Genomic DNA, 19,922 nt, shown 5'->3' on the forward strand with positions numbered 1-19,922 from the left:
CCCCTGCCAAAATAATAAACCCAATTATTCCCATTGTATTTAAATTTTGTAGTCGAGTGACTACAGTTCCCACTGTTAGATCTGACATACAGAGAAAAGCAATTATAGGGCTTTTCATAGTTGGAGGTGCTGCCCTCACAAATCTATTTTGCAAGGTATTGGTCAAGGGTGTATCTTCGAGACCCTCCCAGCTGGGATGAGTAGGTCTAAATTGACTAATCCACTCCACCATCCCCATCTCCCTTTGGATTCTTTCCTCTACATTAACCCAAGGGACATCAGGCTTCCACCTCACTCACAGTGGGCCATCTTTCAATCCATATTTCAGCTAACCAAGCAAATGTACTATTAGAACCTTTTTTCGCTCTCTGAGCTACAACATTAAATGCAGAATACCTACTTAGTGGGCTGAAATCAATAAATTAAGCCTGGTTCAGTTCTATGTTCCTTCCACCATTACCCACACTCTTAATATCCATTCCCATGCCTCTTCTCCTGATTTCTGTTTATATAAATTAGAAAACTCAAGAAGTTCTTTTCAAGTGTAGTGTACCTCCTCATGGATCACACTCTGAACCTTACCTCTAGGAGCCTGCCAGGACTTTAGTTATAGGTATAGAAGCAAACAGGGGTTTTGGGGGTGGCTCCTGAGGAGAATCAACATTATCTTGCTTGGAAACTGCCCCAGGGAAGGCTTTCACTGTTGTCTCAGGCAGTGCAGGGTTTATCTCCTCAGACAAAGGTGGAAAGGCTGATGGCAGCATGGGTCTGGGAGGGGATGTTGCCACTACTGGGGATGGGGAACTGGTTTCTCCTGGCAAGAAAGGTTCATCAGAGTTTACAAGCTCAGTGTTCCCAGCTTCATCAGGGTCCTCCGCATGTCCCCATCCCAAGTTGCAAGGTTCCATTCTTTTCCAATGAATGCCCTCATTTTAACAGTAGACACCTGGTGAGGCTGTGCATGCACCTTTCATTGCAGATCAGCCATTCACATGGTAAGAGCCTGTGTCTGATTTTCCACAAGTTCAGCTCTTTCTCTAAAGGAGATAAGACTCTGACTCTGGGCAATCTTAGAAGATTTGAGACTCAGTATCTACTTCCGAAGCCGGGACAGAATCCCTGAGTTCATCATTTTCTTACATCACTTTGTCCAGTGAACTAAGGAGCAACCAACCAGCTTCATTATGTTCCTTGGTTCTCCACATATGACCAAGGGTATTCTATGTGGAGTCACTAAACTCTTTGTCTCTCATGAATGGTAAATGTCAAATGCATTAATTTACCTGATTCTCTAAACAGTTCATGCCAAGGACTGTCAGTGTTCTCCATGCTATTAGAAGTAGAGTCCTTAGCATTTTTGAGTCTAGTCATATTAAGCAGCCAATTCCAGAAACCCCCAACAACTAAAGAACTCCATCTTTAATATTCTGTTTTTTTTCTAGAACCACCCTGATACCAAAATCTGTATTAGTTAGTGTTAATCTGACTAATACAGAATATATGTGTATATATATATGTGTGTATATATATATATATATATATTCACATAGGAGTTTATTAAGGAGTATTAACTCACACTATCAGAATGCCCCACAATAGGCAATCTGCAAGCTGAGGAGCAAGGAAGCCAGTCCGGGTTTCAAAGCTGAAGAACTTGGAGTCTGATGTTTGAGGGCAGGAAGCCTCCAGCATGGAGGAAGATGTAGGTGGGGAGGCTAAGCCAGCCTAGGCTTTTCATGTTTTTCTGCCTGTTTTATATTCTCTGGCAGCTGATTAGATGGTGCCCACCCAGATAAAGGGTGGGCCTGCGTGTCCCAGCTCACTGACTCAAGTGTTAATCCCCTTTGGCAACACCCTCACAGACATACCCAGGATCAGTATTTTGCAGCCTTCAATCCAATCAAGTTGACACTCAGTATTAACCATCGCGTGGAGTTATTTTAAAATTAAATTAAGATTAGCTATTAAGATACTAGAAAATAAGGCAACTGTGAAAACTTATCAGGGTCATGGCAAAAGAATTCAGCATCAGTTGAAGAGATTCTCACTGACCAAAAATGAAAATGTTTAAGTATCAATAAGGATTGTAACTGCCAAGTTTTGAAACCAATTAAATATGTTTGAGTGAATGGGTTCATGATAACAACAATTGAAAAGCCCCATTGGTCATCTATGAGAGACATAAAGATCCAACTCCTTATTTTGAAAACTCATAAACAAAGAGAGGAGACACCAAGTATATCTTACTCTTCCTATGTAACTTATAACCAGATAGAAGAGGGGAGTATCTCTTTAATTAAATATTTTAGGTAATAAATAAAAAGGAATAATAGAATGTGTCTATTTCACAGCCCTAAATAAATGACAGGTTCAAGCTAACTGTAAGAGTTCACAACAAGGGAGAAATTCGTTTTTCAGTGTCAGCCATGACAGCGTAGCTTTTATTGGACTAAACTGCTGCCCATAAAAGTTGTATAAGTGTTAAATAAAATATATTTTTAAAACGTGCTTCAGAGTTCTGAAGTTTATTAATGAAATGGAAGAAACTGGAGAGGACTTGATTCTTGGAAGACGGGAAGTAAACTCTGGGAAATTCACATTTATCTTACTTTTACCAAAGGACCAGCAGAAAATAGCCAGATTTTACTAGGCATGGGGGGACTGAGGTCAGAGTTGAAGGTTGCCAGAGAGGGTAGAAATTGAGTGGGAATATTCAAAAGAAGGAGGTAAGAGGATGAGGGTCCCTGCTCCTACAGACACATTTCCCTTAGATCTTTGACCAATTATTGTAACTCACATGCTCACGGTGAAATGCCAAACCGCCCTGCAGAAAGCAGGAGGTAGAGGTTTAAAAGTCTGAAGATTTTAGTATCTGCCTACGGCTGGAAGGACCACCTTTGGAGTTCAAGTCCTGCCAATTTAGAGGAATTTGTTAAATATCTTGGGCTTTCAATAAAATGCCACACGGTATTCTGTCACAGCAGTAGAGATTTTTAAAAAAGGGAAGAAAGAAATCCCACTAATGTATTACCTTGGGAGTAAAGACTGTACCTGAGGACATATTGTTATGTCCTAAGGCTAAGAACAAAACCAAAGTAGACTTATCCAACAAAACCTGGAACTAAGCCTTCACAGGGTCTAGGTGATCAGCCAGGAATTCATCTCCCTATGGACCACTTCCATTCACTTCCTGCCAGCGCCAGCCATCCAGCCCTCTATTGTCTATCCCACACTCCCGACAGTCCTCATCCCTCCCATACCTGCCCCTCCCTTTTCCCACTTCCTCCTCTTTTCCTGACCCCTGCTGACATACAGGGTTACCTACTCAGCTTAAATAGCACTTCCTTAGAGATGTTGTCCCCAGTCACCAACCAAATTTAAATCTCCATGTTCAAAAGTCTCCTGTAACCCTGTCCTTTCCTTCCATGCTCTGGAATTTGTATATTTGTCTGTACCTATTTACAAATGTAAATATGTACAATTTGTAAATATGTACAGTTATAATTTGTAAATATTTACAGTTACATATCTTTACTACTTTACCGTCTTTTTAAATAGACCAGGTAAATATGTACAATTACAACTTGTAATTGTACATATTATTTACATTATAATGTGTAAATATGCCTGTGTACACAGGAGGATTTGCCTGCTCTCTTCCTTCAGGATGGAGCATCCCTGAGGACAAATGTGTTCACTGTAGCAACAGCATCTCCCACCATAGCACTTGGCACAGTGTTCAATAACTATTGGTTAAATGGTTGAATTTAAAAAAAAATCTGATTATCCATGATATAAATGGTATCATAAATACATAAAAATCACAAATGTATTACATTCTCACAACAGTAATTGATCAAAAGAGAGATACCTTTGAGATAAATATATGTGATTCCAAGTGTTGTTATTAAAATGATAACGGTATACAAAATAATAAATTTTGAGGCATTTTGATATTTCCATTTGATCCCTCTAGCATTTTTGCATAGTATGAGAAGATGGAATTTTTCTGTACATATCCAAATAAGGAAATGGATAATTAGCATTTAGGTAACTTCTGTGACATTACAGAAGTTGCAAATAAATATTAGAGATAGAAATGCAACTTATATCCTCTAATGATACATTCAAGTGTCCTTGACATAGTAGATGTTACTAATTTCAAATCTGTTTAAAAGGTTAATTTGGATTGATATTTAAGTGAGAATGATAATGTTTGTTCCCATAACCTCCTGGTGTGTTGTTACTGACCTTAACTTGGTCTATTTAAAAAGATAATAAAGTTATCTTTCCCCTGTAGTGATATATAGCACTTGATTTCTGTGCCTTCTTCCTTTTTATTGTATTAATTTTAGTTGTTTTAAACTTAAGAGTCCCTTAAATCATTCTGTGTTCTTTTATGCTACCATGCAAAAATAGTACAGTCTATTTCCTGTTGATTTCTTGAGTACTTGGTCTTTCTTCATCGCTTTAAAAAACCAATTCAGTAATGCAGGTCTCAAGTACCTATCTATCATGCTCTACTTTAATATTTCACTATATAATAGTTAAACAGCAACTCAGTCTGATTTGTGTTTCTCAGAAGTCAAAATTGGACATCTGTTTAGTAATTCATGGGCAATAATTTTCACGTAAATAAACAGTGTAATCAGTGTTTAAGGCTGACTTCATGTTTAAGAAGAGTTTGGTGTATACCCTTTTCCAATTGATGAAAAAGCTATTTTATTTTTTTCTCTGATTTTTGAAGGTGACACTATTGTTCTGTTTATATTTTGGGGAGATTCTCAAAGAATTAATGAAAGACTCTGGTGTATTTTTCATTAACTCTTTTATGACCTTCAAATACAGCTAATTTTTCTGTAATTGAAAAATTGATTTTCTAGTTTATGCATTTTCTATTCCAATTTTTCTCTTTTAAGTTTTGTAGTCATCTGACCTCAGCAATATTTCCATGATTCATAGTTTAACTCACAGAATCAATTTATCCCTAAAACATCTTCCAGGGACAAATCTCTACCACCTCCACAACTATCTGCAAGTACCACCCACAGTATAAATGAATAAAACATTAATTTCCATGACACAATTTATTTCCAGGTACAATTCAATATGCAGTGAGGTTATTTATTTTCAGAGACTAGGTTCTTCCTAGCAAACAACCCTTATGCTGCCATCTGCCTCAGAATCATTCAGGGACCTGTATTCCTGTTCCAGGTTAGAATTCCTGAGAGTCTGATTTGGTAAACATTAGACCAAGCCCAGGATGTTGAATGTTGAATGTATATGGAGATCCCAAGGGGTTCTTTTCCATTGGTTCTAATATAGCTGGACCCTAGAGCTCAGTTTGTGCTTTTGAATATTTTTCTTGGTAATTCACTTGGGGGTTGTGGGGACATTGCTCTTTTAAGTGACAACCCCTCAAAATTTGAGAAGACTCAAACTTCTGCAGCAAGGGTAGGATGCAGGGGTGGGAGAAGATACCAGGAAAACTGGAATATATTACCCTGAGGGGTGTGTGTGTATGTGAAATATGCACTGGTAGAAAAAGTTTGCTGCATAAGAAGGTAAAGCATTTTTACAATTTAGTTGACACCCTTCTTAGAGGCTGCAGTGGATCAACTCCTTCTCCTGCACATCTTAGAAATTATTCAAGATGTAGCCATGATGCAAAAGCGGAGCTCTGAAGACAGGCATGAATAATTGCATCTCAGGGTTGTATGTCTTGACTGTAAGCTCTTTCAAAAAAAAAAAAATAAAAAGTGTTCTTTGTTTTTATGCATCACTGTGCCTTCAACGGTATTCACAGAAAGCTCTCCATAAATATGTGCTGCCAAAAAAAAGGCAGAATACACATTTTAGGAATACTACATCTGACACAACTCCCTGAAAGATATTTGAATATTTTCTGTTGGAAAGCTCTTAATTCCGTGGGAGATTTTATTTCTGAATTGTGTCAATAAAGCAAGCTATACCTAGGGTCACAGGGAGAATTGATTTGAGAGTAGGGCCTACAATCTTTGCGAGTCTCTTCTTTTCTTGATTCTTGCTCTAAATGTGAAGATTTGAGATGGAGGTATTCACTGAGGAGGAATCAGGTCACCAACAATTGCTGTGGTAAGTCAGCTTGGGCAGGAGCTGACGGACAGAGAAAAAGCCACAGAACCCACAGATGACTTGAAGTCATCCTTGCTGAATAACCTGGCAGTGACATTGATAATTAAGGGTTTCTTGTGTACTTCAGCAATTCATTATTATTTAAAGAGTCACAAATACACCAAATGCACTTATTTTTTGCTATGCACCTCTTCCTGCCCAATATTCTAGCACTAAATCCTAGTATTAGCATTAGTAGTTGTTAATATTCATTGACTGCTAATTGTGTGTCAGCTTCTAAAAGCTAGGCAGATAAGCATGCATACAACAATCCTAAGAAATCTGTACTATTATTCTCATTTTACAAATGAGACAACAGCGACAAAGAGGTTAAGTAACTTGCTGTGATAGAGAGGATAATACCTCCCTGATATCTTGGTCCCTGAAACCTGTAAATATGTTGCGTTACCATAGCAAAGGCACTTTGCAGATGTAATTAACTTAGGGCTCTTACGGTGGGGAGATTATTTTGGTTTATCCAGGTGGACCTGATGTCACAAAAGTCCTTATAAAAGAAAAGTAGAAGGCAGGGAGGGAGAGAGGAAAGAAAGAGAGATTTGAAGATGCTGTGACAGTGGTCACATGAAGGAAGAGACTATGATGAGCCAAGTGGTCAATAAAAAGTAGAAAAGACAAATAAATAGATTATTTTTTAGAGACTTCAGAAGGAAAACAGCTCCTGCCAACTCCATGATTTTAGGACTTCTGAATTCCAGAATTGTAAGATAATAAATTTGTGATGTATTAAGAGACGGTGTTTGTGATTGCTTTACGACAGTAATAGGAAGCTGTCTTAGTCCATTTTATGTTGCTGTAACAGAATATCTGAGGCTGGGTAATTTATTAAAAATAGAGGTTTATTTCATTTATGGTTTCGCAAGCTGGGAAGTTCAAGAAGCATGGTGGTAACATCTTACGGGCTTCTGGTGAGGGCTTTTGTAGGGTGAAAACAGTGGAGAAGGTCAAAAGAGGATGTGGAAAAGTCCAAAAAGGCAAAACCTGAGGGGTGTCCTGCTTTATAGGAACACACTCTTGCAAGAACAAATCCGTTCTTATGAGAATGAATCAGTCTCATGAGAGAAGAGATTCACTCACTATCCTGAGAACAGCCACAAACCATTCATGAGGGATCTACCCCATGATTCAAGCCCTTTCCAGTGGGCCTCAGCTCCTAGTACTGCCACTCTGGTGAACAAATTTCAGTATGAATTTTGATGGAGACAAACCACATCCATGCCGTGGCAGAAACTAACATACTTGCCCAAGTTAGAGTGAGGATTCAAACCCACACAGACAAGTTGCCTTAATAACTATGCTAACAAGAAATATATATTATTATAAATGGCTTAAAAGGGGGCTAGACTACAAAGAGGGGAATTCGTAAGAACGATTTGCAACTGTTATTAGAAAACTAGAGTTTGTGCCCTGCCCATTGTGAACCAATATATGACAGAGTCACTTTATTAATCTCGATAATAACTCAATCATTAAAAATATAGAATGTAAAGTAAATATGTGTGTGTGTGTGTGTGTGTGTGTGTGTATATGTGCGTATATATATCCTCAGTTAATAAGCATACTAATGAACAAATTCACAATTAGAGAAATAATTCTTATTCTTCCTTTCAATTAAGCAACAAGTCTCCTCTTACATCTTTAGACTATAGGTCTTTTACAAACTTTGTTAACCTCAGATTTCACATTTTTCCTATGGTCAGCTTTCTAATACCTCTACTTTTCCTATTTATACAATTCAACTGTGTACAAAAGATTGTTTTCCCAGCCTGGGCAACATGGAGAAATGCCATCTCTGTCAAAAATACAAAAAGTTAGCTGGGCTTGGTGGCACATTTCTGTAGTCTCAACTACTTGGAAGGAGGTTGAGGTTGGAGGTGCACTTGAGCTCAGGAGTTTAGGGCTGCAGTGAGCTGAGATTATGCCACTGCACTCCAGCCTAGGTGACAGAGGGAGACCTGTGAATAAATGTGATATTGACTGTTAATTTAAATATTAATGTTATTTTGTATGCTTAGTTTAGTGTTTCTAAAATATTGATTTGTACTAATTTAAATAATTCTGTTTACTCAGATCTTTTATAGGTTAGTACCAATACAAAGACATATTGCTGTGAATCACTCTGAAATTTTTTATTTTTGTATCAGTTTGGATTGCTGTTGCTTTTTTAAGAGCTCAGATATCTGAAAATTTTTGTAGAATAGTGAAAATAAATTCTGGTGATGGCTAAGATTTGATATGTTGCTTTCTTGGTCATTGTTGTGAAGTCCAAATGTATTTTTTCAGTTAACAATGTTAAAGTCAATTTTGAAAAACATAACTTTCATTCAAATACAGAATATACATATATCAAAGAAGTATTTGATTCATTAATAAAAGAGTTAAAAGGATGGTTAATCTAGTTTCAAATAAAATTGAAGAGACTGAGTGTATCTATAAGAATGCAGGAAAGCAGGTTAGAATAATGTTACTAGGTAGATATATAAAAAGTTAATATCCAACAGGACAATAAACCCATAACCTTTAGAGATATAGTTTCTACTAGACAGAAGCTATTTGCATTTCTACTGAGCAAAAATCTGCAGATTACATGTAACTTTGTAGATTCTGGCCTTATTATTCAGTAATAAATGGTAAAATCAGAATTTTTTAATTCACCTAGAATTAAATAATCTTTACCTGTTAGAAGACATTCCACTATGACATTGAGAAGATGTGAAGTTATTTCTTTGCTTTATTTCCTTTTTTTTTTTCTTTTTTTCTAATTTTTCTTAACAGTGGTAAGATCACTTTCAAGAGAAACTATATTCCTGTCTCTCACCAGCATTTTTGGACAGCTGGGTGCTGGTAATATATAGAATTCAAATGCTCCCTCTCTCTCACAAAAGATTCATTTCTTTCCAGGCTTTTATATGATTAACTTTATTCAGCATAACTCAGTATTTTGTAATTAAGATGACTTTAAAAAATATATCAAATGTGTTTGTACAAATAACTTTTTAGAAAAATTGCTTATAAAAAAGTGACCTACAATGAGTGTTGTATCTAAAATAATACTGTTAAAACTCACCCATAATTTTTTTTAATTTTATGAGACTCTATTTCTATATATTATGTGTATGCCCCTAGAAGATTTCCTGTACTGATAATGTACTTGCATTGTGAATTATTCTTTGTTCTTTTTTCTCTGAAGGGTATTGTTTACCTGCACGGGAAATCTATGATGTGACTATAGCTAGTTTGTTGATTTCCCTCTTTCTGTACCTTCTTCCTTTCAGGCCCCCTTTTTCAAGGTGAGCCAACCTTACTCCTACTCTGAGCACTAAATTATTTCCTGTCACTGATGTTTCTCAGCAATCCTCAGAGCTTTCTTTTATGGCAGTGAATCGGACAGTGCTGGGAAAATGTCTAGTCCTCTTGAAATTAAATGTTCCAAGAATAATCCTAGTTTATGGAGACAAGTTATAGGACTTGAAGACTGCAGAGACTGGCAAGATTACTGATAAAGATCCGCCTTTGCCTCATTTTTCTAGACCTGAGAACCGAGAGAGCCCTTTATCATCTAGCTTAAGTGACTCCAGCCTTCTGTTACTCTTGATCAGAATGCCTGTTACAATCTGTAATGCTTTTATGAACTTAGTTGTTCACTCGCTAAATGTTGTCTGTCTTCACTAAATGGAAGCACCATGAGGACAGGTGTTATATTTGTGTTGAATTTTTTTTTAATCCTAGAATCTCACACAGTGACTCTACATTGGGTCAAATAAAATTTTATTGAATGAATTCATAGAATTGTGTAGTCGTATACCTGTGAAGCAAGTAGACAGTAAGAATGAGAGAAAATAAGTGGCTTCCGTTTCAGAGTATGCAATTGCTTTAGGCATCAGTGTTTTTCTCTATACCATTGCTGATTGAAATATTCCAGGCACAAAAGCTTTAGGTGCCGCAGTAGATAAATATGATCATTATAATGTAACAATAACAGTGGTGAAAAAGAAAAAAAAAGTACTAGTAGGCTAAAGTAACACAAGCTAAACCTTTAATGGGAAAAATTCTCCTGGTAGCTAATTTCAAAAATAGTCTTTATCTAAAATGAAATCATTACTGTCATAGCTGCCTTTAAGTGATACATTAACTCAGAGATAACTGCATTGCTCCAAATGTATCAGCATTTAAAGTCTGTCTTGTTGGAATTTTTCTTAATTTATTATAATATAATAATCATAGGATGTATTATTTGTATTTGACACAGTTATATTTTTACCATGCACGTTCATTCAGCTATGTAACAAGGAATGATTGTTAGGCTAACATTATTCTTTCTACAGAATGCAATCTTTATTCATGTGTACTTGGTGAATGAATTCTTTATAAGCACATTAGCAAAATGTGAAAAAATAAAACTTCTGAGTCTTCAAAAGATGGCTGCATAAAATAGTTGACAAAAATTTGCAGGGTGGTGTATATAGATGATTCACATAAAATATGATGAATAATTGGATTCAAATGCATATTTGGGCTTACGAGTAGCTGTAACAATTTTGTCAAATAAAACAAGATGAGTAAACTGGAATGTCATTTTGTTGACTGGAAGAAGCCAGCTTACCAGTTGAAAAATAGCTTCATATTTCATTGTATTTTTTGAGCCTCTTCATTTAATACATAAGTGCACTCTCGAGGGTAATTGTCTTAAAATATCTTTGACTTATGAAATGTAGACAGTACTGTCAGGATTTCCAAGTGTTATGAGTTTTTTTTAATGTCTTTTGTGCAGGTGCAACTGATTTTGACAGATGTATTGCTATGTTACTAGTATAACATGACATCTTTTTTCAGATGAACTGTATAAGAGTGATCTTGACAATAAGTAGGTAAGACATGGTCAGAAAGTTGAAGAAAACATGTCAGTGTCACAGTTACGACACAAATACTGCAGAACAGACCTTACAATATCACTAAGTCAGGGTGTTTCCAACAATGCCCTTGAGAAGACAGAAAATAATATTGCTCTTAAATACTGTCACTTAACCACAAACATAATAAAACTAGACAAAACACAAAGGTCAGTTTAACATGTACTAAAAGTGGCATTTGATGAGTCTGTGCTATGTGTGTATCTTTGTGTATAGACCTCATTAACATAGTGTATGGATGAAAGAATTTTGAGATATCAAAACCACTTTCTCTGGAGCCAAAAAAAAAATTTAACTTCAGAATTTCAAGAATTCCATTAAAAACACTGATTGTGAAATATGTAAAGTGATTTAATGTATATTAATTATAACTTTGTTTAATGGAATAAGAAGAAATAGCCTTTAGTAATATAGGAAAATGGCCGGCACAGTGGCTCACGCCTATAATTGCAACACTTTGGGTGGCTGAGGTGGACAGATCGGCTGAACCCAGGAGTTCAAGACCAGCTTGGGCAACATAATGAGGACCTCATCTCCATTAAAAAATAAAATTAGCCAAGCATGGTAGTGCACACTTGTGGTTCCCCCTGCTCAGGAGGTTGAGGTGGGAGGGTCTCTTGAGCCTCAGAGGTCAAACCAGCAGTGAGCTGAGATAGTGCCTTTGCCACTACATTCCAGTCTGGGGAGCAGAGCAAGACCCTACCTCTCTCTCTCTATATATATATTATAAAATACACAATATAAATATATAATTTTCTCGTATATATTATATTTAATGAGAAAATTACATAATATTGACATATATATATGAATGAGAAAATTAGGAATACATTTAAAAATGTATTTCTAGATCATGAATTTTATAAACAGGTTAGTAAAGACTAAAATGAAATCAACCACAGGTGTCAATAGGGATTTAGATGTTTGGTGGTTATATTTTCCCTTACTTTTGACTGTTCCGGAGCTGAACTACCCAGACAGTCCCTGACTTACAAACAGCTTTTTGACTTTACAGTGGTGCAGAGACAATACACACTCAGTAGAAACCATGCACCGAGTACCTATCCAACCATTCTGTCTTTCACTTTCAGTGTAGTATTCAGTAAATTACATGAGATATTTAACACTTTATTATAAAATGGTTTTTGTGTTAGATGATTTTGTTCAACATTAGGCTAACGTAAGTGTTCTGAGTATGTTTAAGGCAGTCTAGGCTAAACTATGAGGTTTGGTGAGTTATGTGTATTAAATGCATTTTCAACTTACAGTATTTTTAACTTATGATGGGTTTATCAAAATATAACTCTTTCATTAGTATATGCACGTGTGTGAGTATATGGAATGCTTTTTCTCTATAATACATTTAAAATACTTTAATAAAAAATATATTCATCCTTAGAATGACTTCTAATATCTTTGTTTCTAGGATCAGAAGTGGTTGATCTTGATGGAAAAAGTTCCCTTCTCTACAGATTTGATCAAAAATCCCTGAGCCCAATGAAAGATATTATTTCTTTGAAATTCAAAACCATGCAGAGTGATGGGGTTCTACTCCACAGGGAAGGGCCAAATGGAGATCACATCACACTGCAATTAAGAAAAGGAAGACTCTTTTTACTTATTAATTCAGGTAAAACTCTTTGGTGAAGTGCTAAAAAAATCTGATTATTTAGATATCACCTAAGTAACTTTATGATTTTATTGCTTATCTTTTAACAGTCAAAGTGCCTTATCAGATTCAAGGGCTTATACATATGCCAATATTGCTCTTTCATGTAAAAATGGTTTGTATTTTGTAAATTGCACAAAATCCTCATTCAGTGTTTTTTAAATAGTGCTGATAGAACTGTATAGCTATTTTCTAACATCATAAAGGAAGGGATGGGTCGTTGAAAAATGTGGAGGTGGTAAAAATAATGAGATTGTAGCAAAGATAAAATTTAAGTAGAAAATGAGCATACAATTGGTAATAATGATAAAAAATTAACAGTGGAGGAAATTGCAACAAGGTTGAGAGCCTATTATAGTCAAACTTCAGGAAAATCCATCCTAGTGTTTGAAATGGAATGCGTGAAAGGAGATTGTAATTACCATGAATGATGCTGGTCCACAAAAGAGAAACTTTTTTTTTTTCCTTTAAATTGGCAGTAATGGTGCTGTTATTTTTTTCCCCTTCTAAGGTGAAGCTAAACTGCCTTCCACTTCCACCCTGGTCAATCTCACCCTGGGCAGCCTGCTAGATGATCAGCATTGGCATTCAGTGCTCATCCAGCGTTTGGGCAAACTAATCAACTTTACAGTGGACGAACACAGGCATCGTTTCCACGCACAGGGAGAATTCAGTTTCCTGAATCTTGATGATGAGGTGTGATGGTTAAGTTTCAATGAAGGCTGATTTTATTATGCATATGTGGTTTAATCTCCCAAAGGAAAATCCACTATAAAGAACCCACCTTTTATAGTAAATCATAGAACAGGTGAAGCATTTCCCAAGGCAGCCTAACTCACAGTAGCAGCTTTGGACACAGAACTTGTAGCTTCATCTTTCTCACAGTGTGTAAATTCATTATTATAGAGGGAGATCATCTTTTTTACCTGAAATACGTAGTTACAGAGCATAACACGTAGCAGATCTTCTGCACCAAGAGATCTTACTACCACAAACAAATACAGGATATTTTCTGTGACTTCTTTGTGTTCTGAGGTATTTGTGAGCAGTATGGATTTATGAAGGAAATGTAGCAACAAACTGATTAATTAATTCATTAGCAATAGATTCAAATACACAAATATCAATATGTGTAGCAACAAACTGATTAATTCATTGGCAATAGATTCAAATGCACAAATATCAATATGTGTAGCAACAAACTGATTAATTCATTAGCAATAGATTAAAATGCACAAATATCAATATGTGCCAGAAACGTATCTAAAGTAAAATATAATAATTGGTTACAGTATCAAACAGATCAAGTTTTACCATGATATAAAGATGTATTTTTCATCAAACAATAGATATCAAAGCCAGATGTGATCAGCAACTTGTAAAAATAAAGTTCTAGTGTGAATAAAAGTCACATGTGCATAACTTTGTTTTAATCTATATCTTAATTTTTGTGTGTAGGATTATGAAAAATTGATCTGTGTGTGGTGATTATAGCTATATTTGCTAATCATAATAACTTAAGCAGATTATTAGAAAAATCACTAAACAATATTATTGATGCCATTTTTCTTTCTAAGATCAGCTTCGGAGGGATCCCAGCACCTGGAAAATCAGTGTCATTCCCACATAGAAATTTTCATGGATGCTTAGAAAATCTCTATTATAATGGAGTGAATATCATTGATTTGGCCAAGCAACAAAAACCACAGATCATTGCTATGGTAAGAGTCTTTATATGAAGACATTAGTAAAACTACATTTCTTTTTCCAAACACTAAAATTGCTCCATTTTAGGTTCCCATTTAACAGGATGTTTTAGAGGTTACTCTTATTTAAATATTTTTCTTTGATTGACAATATGCATATAAAAGATTGATTCTATCTGAAATAATTATAACTTTGGTGCATATTTTGTTTTTATATGAAGTAAAGCAGTGTTTATGGTTGATATTTTAATTTTATTGTGATGTCATTACTCACAGTAGTCTAATTTCTTTTGCTCAGTAATTTTTTTTTTCTCTTTAGAGACAAGAGTCTTGCTCTGTCACCAGGCTGGGGTGCAGTGGTGCAACCTCGGCTCACTGCAGCCTCCACCTTCCAGGTTCAAGCGATTCTCCTATCTCAGCCTCCTGAGTAGCTGGGACTACAGGTGCCTGCCACCTCACCTGGCTAATTTTTTTGTGCATTTAGTAGAGGCAGGGTTTCTCCATGTTGGTCAGGCTGGTCTCAAACTCCTGACCTTAGGTGATCCACCCACTTTGGCCTCCAAAGTACTGAGATTCCAGGCATGATCCACTGTGCCCAGCCTCCTCTGTAATTTTTTGAATAAGATATTCCCTGACAAACTTACTAGATAAGCATACAGAGTTTCTGGAATCAGATAACATCCATGTATATTAGGGAGATGTGAAAAACTTGTATTTTGCCATAGTCATTCATGATAAAGAGATGAATAGAAAACAGCATGTAAGAAACATCATGTGTAGAAAATGTGCACCAAGAGATCTTAATACCACAGACAAATATAGGATGTGTTACAATATTGCCTCTGCCAATCTGTCCAAATGGCAGTGTTGGTCAGACTGCATTATATTCAAATTCTATGGAAATGGGGCAGAATTTAAATATAGTTGTCTTGGTTAGGTTTTAGTTAAGGAAACAGCACCAATATAAGTATTGTGAACAGTGCATCTATTTTAGGACTTGGACCTTAACAATTTTCAGAGGAGCTAAAAAGTGAATGGCCTGGCAGGGGAATTGCGGGGATCAAAGGAGTCATTAATTCTGTCTAAAGCAACGGTGTGTGGAGGTGTGTTGGAGCTCACATACGTTTTCAGCCTAGGATGGTTGAAGAGAACTTGGGCAGTTGTTGCCTGTGGGTAGCCACCACCCCTGTGGGTCCCCAGGCATGCATTCGAGATGGGCCTGGGCTTGCTGTTGGTTAGCCTGGCCAGCTGTCGGGAAGAAGAGATGGGCCATAGCACAGGAGAGCAAGGACAGAGTGGAAAAACCAGCTGCTGTGTGACCATCCGTCATCACACATGATTAAAGAAAAAACCTTTGGGGCAAAATGTGTTGCTGGTGTTTTAATTCTAACTGTCAAATATCACCCAAACTCTCTGTTTTGGCTTTTACCCAGAAGCGGGCAAGTAGGGGGATTCTGGGAAACGTGGTTTCTAGCTAAAGCAGACACATATTGCTTTGAACGAATTTCTTTCATTGCTTAAAATTCAAAGTATTTAAATTTAAGCTGATGTTTGGGCAAAACCCAAAGCACACCACAAGTATATTTATTGTTTACACAGCATTTTATTTCTAATTATGTGTGAATTGGTGGTATTTATATGAGCATAACAACCAGCAAGCTTTTAAAATAGTTGTTTTTTATAAAATGGAAATTGTTTAAAAGGAAAATAAAAATATTATAGATACGTGTGTGTGTGTGTTTTTACATGCATGCATGTGTGTATTTTATCCATAACACAAGTTTCTAGAAACTGCAAGGACCATTCAGTCTTTGGCAAGAGGATTTGCTGCTGGTAAGATATCAGGCAGCTATCCAAATGATGCATAAGATCACACTGCAGGTTAATGGGTACAAAAATATGATTAGAAAGAAAGGGGCAATAAATTCTAGTTTTCAGTAGTGCAGTAGGGTGACTATAGTTAACAAGGATTTATAGTATATTTCAAAGTAGCTACAAGAGAATTTTTGCAATGTTATCAACACAAAGAAAAGATAAATGCTTGAAATGATGGATGTACCAATTATCCTGATTTGCTCATTACACATTACGTGTATGTATCAAAATATCACCTGTGCCTCATAAGTAGGTGTAACTATTATGTATCACTAAAAAAAAAAAAAAAAGACCAATCTACAGCTGTTAAAAATGTTTCCATTTTTTTTCTAGGCTTGGTAGTCTTATAATTGACTTTACATTATGGAGTAGCATTTGGGTTAGTGTGGTTTGCAGTTTTGCTTTTGTTATTTCCTTCATTAGAGCAACATATTTTTTTGCAGTAAAAGTGAATTCACTTTTCACAGATTCACAATAGAGCCAAATGTTTTCGTTTGACCAGGACCAAATATTTTATTCCAGTGTGTGCTCTTCTAAATAAGGTTGACTTCATTGACTTTTAAATTTATATTAAAGTTGATAAATGGAGAGAAGAGCAGAGAAAAGGGTTGAAGAACCTTTAAGAAACAGGGCAGTGATTTGGATTGTCATGTTGATAGCAGGTGGTTGTTTTTTTAAATCGAGGATAATGTGAGATTGAAAAGCAGCCTTCAAATTCTGTTACTAATGTGATATGAATAACATTCTGAAAGCTTTTTCTTTTACTTTATTCTTAGGGAAATGTGTCATTTTCTTGTTCCCAACCACAATCTATGCCCGTGACTTTTCTGAGCTCCAGGAGTTATTTAGCGCTGCCAGACTTCTCTGGAGAGGAAGAGGTTTCTGCCACTTTTCAGTTTCGAACTTGGAATAAGGCAGGGCTTCTGCTATTCAGTGAACTTCAGCTGGTTTCAGGGGGTATCCTCCTCTTTCTGAGTGATGGAAAACTTAAGCTGAATCTCTACCAGCCAGGAAAATTACCCAGTGACATCACAGCAGGTAATAAATGTATTCCCCAGGGCAAAGCATATGGATTTGAAAGATTTCATTATCTCTGTGACCAAATTTTACGCATAACCAAAAATTTAATATTTGCTTAATAAATGAATACTCAGGTTAATAAGATCATAAGTACTCTTCCTTAGAGGAACTTGATTCCAATTTTCTTTTAAATATGGCTCTAACACTAGCAGTCCTTATTAACCAAAACGATACTGTTGGGGGAACTGACATTTCCTTTCATGACCCTGCCTCCCACTTTGGACAAAGAACATCTCCTAAGGTGTTGTGTTTTGGGGAAGACGTGAAGACTTTGAAACTGGACAACAAGTTAACTAAGTGTCCTTCAAGGGAAAACTAGACTTTTCCTAACACATCTATTAGTCTTGTCTGTGGGGAAAAAGGGAGAGGTCTTTCTGGGATGTATATCTGTATCTCTATATGAGCGTGCAGTGTGAACGGTAACTTCACTTGCTGAGGATGTAAAGATTTGTGCGAAGTTCCTCATTTGGGCACCAAATGAAATTCTCTCTACTTCTAGACAGTATGGTATCATTTTAATGATTAGAAGTAGTATAATTAAGGTGATTATATGAGTGTCTGGAAAATGAATATCTCAGTGCTTTGAGTGAGGGATATTTTCGTCTCTTTATTAAAATTTGATCATTCTTGGCGAAAGCTCTACGTCACTTTTGTACATATGTACAGTAGCATCCAAGCCAAGCAACTAGAGGTTCCCTTGGGGTAAATTACTACATTAATTTAACAAATGATCTTTAAAAACAACTTAAAGATTCCATTTTACTACTCCTCTATATCAACTATGACCAAAACGTAGTAGAGTATGACTTGAAGAGGAGAAAAAAAATGACAAGTTAAAATACAGTTGGAAATTAAATATAGGAAAACAAGTATACAAATGGATATACAAATGCCTATTCTTTGTATGTCTTTTTGTTGCTATACTGCTATTGTAGTTTAAATATGGAACTGAGAATTCCATATTAGTTATAGTTTTTAAAGAGACACTATGCTGTGACTTTTTAATGTAATGTTCAAAATGTGGTAGATTTTCTGGCTAGACAAAAAGAAATAAATTAATTGGTCTCATATTAATAATTAATAGGCCCTGAAAATGAAGGTCTAAAAATGTAAGCTTGCCATTAATGTGTCATTTATTGTGATATATTTGACATCTTCTGAAGTGGTTATATTCATACCCTAATTTTCAACATCTTAAAGAAACCGCTTCAGTGCAATATTTCTGTGGTGAGCTTGATGAAGCCAGCCGATTTCTTTATTCTTTCTTTCTTTTTCTTTTTCTTTTCTTTTTTTCTTGAGGCAGAGTTTCGCTCTTGTTGCCTAGACTGGAGTGCAATGGCACTATCCTGGCTCACCACAACCTCTGCCTCCTGGGTTCAAGCAATTCTCCTGCCTCAGCCTCCCGAGTAGCTGGGATTACAGGCTTGTACCACCACACCCACCGAATTCTTGTATTTTTTAATAGAGATGGGGCTTCTCTATGTTGCTCAGGCTGAAGCCAGCCCATTTCTAATAACTTAACAGGCATGTATAATCTATAACTAGGTATAAGTCGTATAAAATACACTGAGAGATTTAAAAATTTCTAAATGAATGTTTACATTCATACACAATATAATCTGTTATGACATCATCTGATGTTGATACTAGACTAAATACAAATGTCAGTACACTGAAGATAAGACAAGTAGGATTTTACTTAAAAACTGTCTCTACTCTTTTTTTTTTCAGTTTCTTTCACAATGTTATTTTTTGCTAGTTCCCATGAAGCAGTGCATTTTGCATTTGAAAATAGACTACTTTAATGGTAGTTGGGTGGGTGGTCAGTTTGTTCTCTCAAGGGGAAGGCTTTCCATTTATGTTTCATGAATGCAATGTTTGATAATTAAACCAGTTGTCAGGATGCATTATAATGACTTTCAAGAGAACCACGTCTTTACTGATGGATTGCTATCACATTGTACTAAATCTTTTCATTATAAAGGGATGGATTAATTTTTTTTAGCTACTGGAGATATATTTAACAATCTTACAAGTTTGAAAAACTCAGCATTTTGGTATATTTTATAATGAAATTAACATTAAATTATATTGAGAAAGAACTGAATTGTGCATATGTTTGAATTATCAGACTAAATTTTTAATATGATGTACAGTTTTGCAAATTGTCATTTGGAATTAAAAATATTATGTCAGTTTAATTCATTTTTTAAATACTTGAGATATTATATGAATCTGAATCATGAAACATATTAGCAGCACTATAAAATCCCTTATGACACAAAATATTTTTAGCCTTTGCCACCTTTATAGATGTCAAAGCAAAAATCAATGAACAGTATAGTTTTATTTTCTTATTTAAAACAAAGTTTTTTATATCAAATTTGAGATTTCTGTTATGAATTTAGCTTTCTGCTAACAGTGAAAATCAGGCTTATAACCGTCCCTCTTGTTCCCATGGGCAGGGCCTGGCAGAGGCAGGCTTGCAGTATTTGAGATGCTTCTGCATTT

General features: G+C 35.8%; 1 protein-coding gene across 2 annotated transcripts in view; it reads left to right on the forward strand.

Moving 5' to 3' along the window:
• CNTNAP4 (contactin associated protein family member 4) overlaps nt 1-19,922 on the forward strand; it is a 288,841-nt gene that overhangs the window by 158,839 nt on the left and 110,080 nt on the right. Inside the window, exons 5-8 of one of the 2 annotated variants that reach the window (XM_017530599.2) lie at nt 12,508-12,711; nt 13,262-13,446; nt 14,328-14,471; nt 17,108-17,369. In XM_017530599.2, the coding sequence (XP_017386088.1) occupies nt 12,508-12,711; nt 13,262-13,446; nt 14,328-14,471; nt 17,108-17,369 (795 nt within the window). Of the gene's footprint in view, nt 1-12,507; nt 12,712-13,261; nt 13,447-14,327; nt 14,472-17,107; nt 17,370-19,922 lie in introns of those variants that run through there. The other variant, XM_017530600.2, reaches the window with a different exon arrangement.

The sequence above is a fragment of the Cebus imitator genome, unplaced genomic scaffold (genome assembly GCF_001604975.1).
Source record: "Cebus imitator isolate Cc_AM_T3 unplaced genomic scaffold, Cebus_imitator-1.0 Scaffold66, whole genome shotgun sequence".
Taxonomy (NCBI): domain Eukaryota; kingdom Metazoa; phylum Chordata; class Mammalia; order Primates; family Cebidae; genus Cebus; species Cebus imitator.